Below are 9,019 nucleotides of genomic sequence, written 5' to 3' on the forward strand. Positions count from 1 at the left end.
TCAACAGCTGTACCTAAGATAGCTAGCTCCTGTAGTGGTAGCACGTAATCAACAGCTGTACCTTAGCTAGCTAGCTCCTGTAGTGGTAGCACGTAATCAACAGCTGTACCTTAGCTAGCTAGCTCCTGTAGTGGTAGCACGTAATCAACAGCTGTACCTTAGCTAGCTAGCTCCTGTAGTGGTAGCACGTAATCAACAGCTGTACCTTAGCTAGCTAGCTCCTGTAGTGGTAGCACGTAATCAACAGCTGTACCTTAGCTAGCTAGCTCCTGTAGTGGTAGCACGTAATCAACAGCTGTACCTTAGCTAGCTAGCTCCTGTAGAAGAGAGCACATTTTGACCATGTGCCGTTTCCTACTTCCTTATGCAGGTTAACGGTCATCCTCTTAGTATCCGCACTGTTATTTTTTTTTATTATGTTAGTTACGACACATGGTCTAGATCGGCAGAAGGTGTGCACGTAAAGTTATGGAGACACCCAAGATGTACATGTACCTCTTGCTATTGTTTATTGAGGCATATACCTTTCCCATCGGATAAGAGTATTATTGTCGAAACGAAAATTAACATTATCAATCATAATATAACGACTTGCATGATCAATTCGTGTCCTTTTATTGTTTTTGTACGAATAAAGAAATATTAACGACATCAGTTAATAATATAGTCCCATCCAGCTTTGCCGAAAGAACATGTTATCATATAGGAACATTCCTTTTAAATAAATTTTTGTTGTGATGTTATATAATAGTCAACAGTTAAGAAATCACATTTAGAATTTATTAAATTATAGCTTGTCCTCATAGGAAAATATCTTATCCAAGGATTTAGCAGAATTTTAAACTTTTATAGAATAGTTGCAACTACAAATTAATGTTGATAAGTTCCATAAGGGCGAGTAGGCCAAAAAATTATAGTAGAAAGAAGCTGATATTTATATTTAAAGTTTTTGTGTTAATTTGTTTGCCAATGTCATGAAAAGGAGACGTAGGATTAATGTCAAAGACACACACAAACAATATTAGTTCACCAAAATAAAAGAATGTGTAGAACAGCATAGTCGAAATAAATCTAAAATTAGAAAATAAAGACTGAACGTCTGCTCCGACTGACATAACCCGATAACAAATTACATTTTCATATGCCAGCAAGGTTATTATTTTTAAGTGGACAGAAAATATTCATTGAAGTGGTAAAACTTTCCTTTGAATTATTTTGATCTCTTTGTTGCGCGTTCTATGTTTAAATTTTTACACTTGTTATTTTGTTGTATGTACACATGTTGTTTCTGGTTTTAAATAGGATTATGAGAGTACAGGGATATTTGAGGCTCAGACAGAATTAGAATTAAAACAAAAAGCAGAAGAAGATAAGTTGTATGAACAATTCTCACATGAACGCCAAACTCTCAAGAAACGCTTAGAAGAGGAGTTTCAAAAAGAACAAGACAAATCTGCTAAAGAGCATTTATCAAGTTTGACAAAAAGTTCGCCAAGTAAGACCAAAGTAAAAAAACTAAAAGAACCAGATAAAACGGGGGAGCAGTATCAACAGCAGAGGGATGAACGTCTTAAAGCATCCTTGGAACGTCTAACATCAGAGGAGAGGTCAAGAGTAGCAAAAATGATACAGAAACATAGCGAGGAAATGTTACTAATGATAGCTGAAAAACTGGCTGCCAACGAGGTTTGTAAATATAAACAAACAAGTGCAACACACTTAACATATAAAATAGCAACGGATGTTTTGATAAGGTTTTTTAAAGTAATTTATTCAATATTATCTGAAGTTTTGATATCATTTTGATGAAAGAAAACTGCTGTATTGAACATGTGTTACCTCGCTTTACTTAACATATAAATCAACAATCTGTTAATGTTCCTTTCGACACGCTCGTGATCAATGAAGATTTTCAAATCGAAAAATTGTACATAGAAAAAAAACTGGCAGATTGTTTATTTTGATTACACATGTGTACATCAGAAGAAGATAAACGAGACGGTCTCTTGAAAAGGAAGAAATATAGTTTAAATGGTATATTATACCGAATACAAAATACATAGACTTAATTATTTTTTCTTGTGAGTAATTGTTTGGAATCAATATATTTTAAATTTTTTCTAATAGAGTTCTCCAGAAACAGAAGAGACAACACCAGACACAGTGGTTCTGTCCCGTCCCCCACCTGTAGCACCACCAGAGTTCAGACGATCGGCACTTTTCAAAAACCCTGAGGAATTCAGTTGTATTGATGACCAAGTTATTGAAGTGAGTATAAATATCTTCGTTTAAGGTAGATATATTTCTAGTATAAAGGTTGAGATGTTCCGCGGGGGGAGGGGGGGGGGGGGGGGGTCAGCAATGAATGTATTGGACTTTAATTTATTTTTTTTGCATTCTCGTACATATATTTTGGAGCGAAACCTGTATATAGATTTTTTTTTTAATTTTAGAAATACCACAATCTTCCGAAATCAAATTTTGAACAGACATAATACTAAATAACCGTTTCTAAATTACCTAAGTTAGAAAAAAACACAAATATATAATGATAATATTAATAAAAGTACTGATGTTACATGAAATAAAACGCTAAACTCTAATTAGAAGCTCAATAAGATAGTCCTATAAAGAAGACAACTTAAACTTTTTTTGTAATTGTTCAATTGTTTTTATACATCTTAGTGGTAAAATAATGAAAGTACTTAGTTCGGTAATATACTTTACTGTTAATACACTAGAAGTTAAGCAGCAATACACATGATATAATAGTAATACTTTCTGTATAAAAATCTCAATGAATGAGAGAAAAACAGAGCCAATTTGACGTCTTTAATATGCTGACGCCATGTACAACTTGAAAGTTTTCCAAACCTTTACAGTAAAAAAAATATGTGTGATGCACTTTTTGCACTACCCACGCCAGTTCCTTTGTGATATTATCATCAGTTCTCCTCAAATAGTTATATATATCATTTTTGATTACTATTTGCTTATTTTCAAATGAAATTACGACAAAGCTTATTCACTATTTTTGTCTCATTATATCATTATTGCATAACTTTTCAATTTGTTTATGATGTTTATGTGGATATTTCTACAGGTAGCAAAGCAGGACTATTGTTCCTTTACAGACTTGGTTAAAGATTTGATTACAAGTTGTCAGACTGATTTGGAAAAAGTTAGGTAAGTTGAGATTTATCTTCCATTAATTCGAAAAGGTCAGGTAAGTAAGGCAGAAAGTCAAATTAATTGGAAAAAAATATTCAAATATTTTAAAAAATATCAAGCACTACTACCCTGCTTGTTATCTACTGAGAATGTAATAAAATCAATCCATCTCAGCTGACATGCGTAATTTGAAAAATATATCATTATCATATGTAAATTCGAGTTTACAATTTTAAGGTGGATCATTGGTATATATTTCTTAAGATAGAATTTTCTTATACTTTGCCAGAATGTAGATATTTCAATGCTTTTTTCACAAATATGATAAAAAGTATGGGTCACCGTGCCATTTTTCAAGCTACAAGTCGTGCAAAATTGCCCAAATTTGCATAGATTGTTCATACAAAACCACTTTTTTTTGTGAATAACAAGAAATTTATGAGATAGAATTTTGAAATAAAATATGAGAAGATAGGTTTTAAAATATGCTTTAAGGAAATGAAAAGAAAAAATGGTGTCATCGACCTTATTTTCTTACAAGTAAAAATTGAAAATTTCTCTATCATTCTTTTATAAAAAATTTACTATTTGAATTATCTCCCCTTAAATGGCTAAGTTGACAATTTGATTCGAACAAACACAAATATTTATTGTCCATCTATTGTTCACGTCCATTAAACAACTCACTTATATTATAACAAGGGAACATCTGAAACATTTTTCCAAACTTAAAATCCATAAAAGTTTACAATGTTCTGAAATATAAAATGCATTTAAAATGTAATTATCTACCCTTAAAGAAATGAAATGTTTGCTGCAGATCTGCAGTAGAGTTGCTGCAGGTCTGCTGCAAACAGAAAGCTTGCAGGAAGGAACCCTTTGAATAATGTTTGCAGATGTTTGCAGCTGCAAACCTCCTGCAAACATTGCAGCTTTTTGCTGCAAGCTTGCGGCAAGTTTGCAGAAACAATTATGTTTGCAGTAAATATTTGTGATGTAAATACGGCCATATTTGCTAAAAGTTTATAATGAACCTTAAATTTTTTGATGTTGACATTGTTTTCTTTTTAAATTACTGACCATGCTACGCTCATGCACAACACTCCTGCTAAGGGTCAAATTGAAGATCGCATGAATACGGGTTCAAATTAGGTTGAATTATAAATTAAGCCAGCCATTAATATTTCAGCTAATATCTTTCAAAAAATTGAACCAAACTTACTCAGATTTGCGAAATTTTATTTCAATATTCCGCTATTATAAACGAAACAAAAACAATCTCATTCTGATGTTTTGTCTAAATCGTAGCCAATATCCTTAAATACATAATGGTATCTGAAAGAAGAAATACAATAAATAGCATTGGTAACATGCACAATATAAAAGAAAAATCATATCACTGTAAATTCAGATGCCAATAAATAAGATTCTGCATGTTGTTTTTGTTTTGCAAACAGGTCTATATTTCGATGGGTTACTGTCAAAGACTTGAATAAAATGGAATTTGAAGATAGCATTAACCCAGAATCTCCTCTCGGACTTCTACGTGGTATTAAGGTTGGCACTGAAAGCTATCATGACCTTTTTAAACGGCTATGCAGGTAAGATGTATACATTTCTGTCTTTTTTAATTTTTTTTTATCAATTCGAAACCCTAGATTGGTTAAACAATCGAAATGAATTTTAAAAAAACTAAACCTTTTTTTCATTTTCATCTAAAACATGTTAGTTTGATTAAAAGGTAGTGTTTTATAACATTGACAGACATTATCGGATAAACCCTCATCATGAACTCGTATGGAAATACATAGGAACAATGAAAGAGAGATAAGAACTTAAAGGACTGAAAAATAAAAAAGGGAACTAAAAAAATTGACAAATCAGTCTTTCGTCATTTTGAATTCAGCCACGTAAGTTCTTTGGAAGCTAACGATAAAAAGAAAAAAAATCTGAGCATGGTATTTTTATGTTATATTTGCTGAAAATTTCCAGAAGTTATGGAATATTTAGGGACTAGTATCAGCTGTTGCAGCAGATCGGTGGCATGCATCACATTAAAACAGAATGTTTAACATAGCCTATGAAATGTTAAACATTAGATATATAATATCTCTCATATGTTTTATGGGATATATACATGCTCACTTTGCTTAAAACTGGCCTATATTCTATTATAGATTATTGAAATGATATATGTGTCTGCTAAAGTTTAACTTCATTATAGAAACATTTTTTTTTACCAATGTATATATAAATACGACAGTTAACTAGTATTACTATCATGATCGCCTATGATAAATGTTAATATGTCATGACATTTTGTTTGAAACTGCCAGTAATCATAGAACGGAATATTTAGAGTTATTGTAGCAATCTACTAATATTCCCGGTAGAACATAGGTGAAGGCTAATGTCCAATATTGAGAGTCCAATATGTAAACATTTACATTAGGCAATATTCTCTATTTATACCTACAATCTATGGATGTAAATGTAATAAATTACCAGCGGCATTTCCATATTCATTTTGTTTTGCTTTCTTGGTGGATAAGGAAAATGAAAAAAGAGTTGAATGATATGGAAATCACACTGAACCATATACTAAGTAATATAGTGATGATTCCACTGAAATAATCACTTATTGGCGTGTATTGAAATCTATGCCATTCGATTGTATTAAAACGCTTGTGGTATCCGACATCCATGGAGAAGTTGCAACATTGTGATGAAGTTATCGCAGGTTTACATAGGATTTCAGCTGATGATAATTTTTTAATATTTTTTTTTCAGTTATGCTGGAATTCACTGTGAAGTAATTCAAGGTTATTCCAAAGGCGCAGGGTACAAGCCAGGGATGAGAATAGATAATCCAAAATTTAAGAACTCGTGGACGGCAGTGTCAATTGAAGGTTCATGGTGTTTTGTCAACTGCAACTGGGGTGCCCGCCATGTTAAATGTCCTAACTCGACAGACGACGATGAAATGGAAGGCGGTTTGTTCTATCAGTGTGACGAGTTCTACTTTATTACTGATCCGGAGGATCATATCTATCAGCATTTTCCCAACGATCCAAAATGGCAGCTGCTTGAATGTCCAATCACTATGACAGAGTTCATTAACCTCCCAATTGTAAAATCGCCATTTTTTAATTATGGTTTGAAGTTTGTTAATCATTATGATTGTACCCAGTATACAAGTAATGGTATAGTGATAATGCAAATCAAAATGCCGAGTCTACTCGGATTCGGGTATACACTAGAGGCTAAAGACACTAATGTAGATCAAAGTAAATTAGAAGGAAGAGTGCTGCTAAGAATTGTAGGTCATAAAGCTATCTTCACAATTGCACCACCTAAAGCTGGACGTTTTTACTTTATGATTTACGCAAAAGACAATTGGAACTCTGAATCCTTACAAAGTGTGTGTGGTTTTCGTATAAAATGTAGAGAGAAACGAGATCAAATCAAAAGTCCATTTCCGAAAGTGCCATTTTTTGGTCCGACTCCTGTAATGAGCCAGTACGGAGTCTTTCCACAAACACATATCGACCCGTTAGTTGTTTATAGTTATGATGATGTTGTTTTTCAGTTCCAGTTACAAAGTGACGTCAAATTGTCACCTACATATCAATATCATGGACCATTTCAAAGTGATATCACAGACTACCAGAGATATATATTTATCAAATATCGAGATGACAAATCAGTAACATATCAAGTTAGATGTCCTCAGATGGGCAAATATGTTTTCTTTATTTTCGGTTCTAAAACAACGTCTAATGATGACAATGCGCAACTCGATTGTTTGTTTAGATATATGATTGACTGTAAACATCCGGCTAAAGACAAGCGGCCATTACCACGTGCTTGTCACCGATGGTACTACAGTACGCTTCTTGAGCCTACGATTGGGGATCTAGAAACGGAAAAGAAAGTGACTTTCCGTGTTCGAAATCCGGTGGCTATTGATGTAGCTATGCTTGTAGGTGACGCTTGGTATCATTTCAAAGAGGTAGGAGACAATATGTGGGAAGGTGCAATATATACCGGTAAACAGCATTGTAAGGCAAAGTTATATGCCAAACTGACAAAAGAGTTGACAAGATTTTCGCCATTGGCTGAGTTCTGCATAAAATGAACTTTGTTAATGTACAATTGAAATGCTAAATATAAAATGTCAAAGTTTATAATCATGAGAAGAAATTAAGTTTTCAATAGGGTCCATTTTATGACAAACATGAAAAAAAAAATAGAATCACAGTTTTCATATTTCAATTTTTTATATGTTTATTACTGAACTCATGTTTTTTCATATTAATCTTGAAACTACTTAATTTACTGAGATACGCTTTTAGGCGGAAACGTTTTGCATGTGCTGATGAGCGCATTTAGTTTTTTTAATTGCTTTTGAAAACGAGACAAATTTAACGAATGCATATAGTTCTATTTTGTATTAAAGTTTGTATTTCTCGTTGAAATAAAACAAAGGCAGCTTGTTGAACCTTGTACAAAAGTTTTTACTGATTGTTTTGGGAGAATATTTGACATTGGACATGACCATAAAATCGTGTAAAGTATTGTATAGTTTAGTATTTACTGATTAAGTTACCGAAGGAATACTATAACACATCCCACGCAGACTCACCTGTAACCCCCGCAGACTCAGCTGTAATTGGTAAGTAAAAAAATGAACGGAAGTCAGGAATCACTAAATTTAGACTGGTTTACAATGAAACTAGTAACTGATCGATGATATATACTTATACTAATGGTTCACTACAAATGAATGAATCTTCTTATGAATAAAATAAGATTCGAGATGAACATAAATGAGACCGGAACCCAATGACAATAATAAGCCAAATGATATCGGAGGTCAATGTATTGTCCTCAATTACAAAGACGTTTCTATACAAAATGTCAGCGCTTACTAAATCGCATCAATTCTAAAAAAAATCGAATAATTCCGAGACTGAAAGATCTGTCATCAACTAAATATTCATCAATAACAGTAAAATGAAGCTAAAGACTTGGGACAGGCACATGACCATGTATCAGGGTTTTACTAGATTTTGAGATTCCATAAGTTACAAAACGAACGTACAATGAAAATAAGAAAGGGCAAAGCCGTATGAAAGAATGATCGCAGTTAAATCAAAGAAATTAGAAGTATGCCGATAAGAAATCATACAGTCAACAAATTGTAATAACCGCCGCTGTACTTTATAGAAGATACAGAAACGTCGGAAACAGACACAGACCCGATCTTGTGCAATGCCGAGTGTAAACGTATACAGGAGAGGCAAAAGATACCAAAGGGACATTCAAACTCGCAAGTCGAAAATATACTGACAACGCCATTGCAACAACAACAAAAAAAGAACAAAAGAAAAACAACAGTATACAAAACACAACATAGAAAACTAAAGACTGAACAACACGAACCCCACCAAAAATACAGATGATCAATGCGGAAAGACAACACAAAACAAGGTATACTTTTGTTTTGTCTTTAAGGTAGACATAAGCAATAAAGTGAATTATGGCTTACATACTTATGTTTGCCTTTGTCCGTTTTAGTATTGTGGCATTCAAACACTAAAAACGCATCTTAATAATGTAGTACTGTTTCAGTACTTTCATAGTTTTTTGAAACATGCATTGACCAACATTTTATATGGAACAATTTTATTTCAAAGGATGTTATTCCAGTTTTGATCGATTTTCTTGAAGTCTCCAAGAAAAGAGGGACGAAAGATACCAGAGGGACAGTCAAAGTCATAGATCGAAAACAAACTGACAACGCCATGGCCAAAAACAAAAAGACAAACAGACAAATAATAGTACA

General features: G+C 33.0%; 1 protein-coding gene across 1 annotated transcript in view; it reads left to right on the top strand.

Moving 5' to 3' along the window:
* The window catches only part of LOC127710441 (hillarin-like), a 32,644-nt gene extending 24,896 nt beyond the window's left edge, over positions 1-7,748 (top strand). Inside the window, exons 3-7 of the mRNA XM_052216279.1 lie at positions 1,303-1,686; positions 2,128-2,268; positions 3,104-3,186; positions 4,629-4,772; positions 5,962-7,748. Of these exons, the coding sequence (XP_052072239.1) occupies positions 1,303-1,686; positions 2,128-2,268; positions 3,104-3,186; positions 4,629-4,772; positions 5,962-7,309 (2,100 nt within the window). The 3' untranslated portion in view covers positions 7,310-7,748. The remainder of the gene's footprint in view (positions 1-1,302; positions 1,687-2,127; positions 2,269-3,103; positions 3,187-4,628; positions 4,773-5,961) is intronic.
* Positions 7,749-9,019: the final 1,271 nt, after the last annotated feature.

Source organism: Mytilus californianus, unplaced genomic scaffold (assembly GCF_021869535.1).
Source record: "Mytilus californianus isolate M0D057914Y unplaced genomic scaffold, xbMytCali1.0.p SCAF_8, whole genome shotgun sequence".
In the NCBI taxonomy this organism is placed as follows: Eukaryota; Metazoa; Mollusca; class Bivalvia; order Mytilida; family Mytilidae; genus Mytilus; species Mytilus californianus.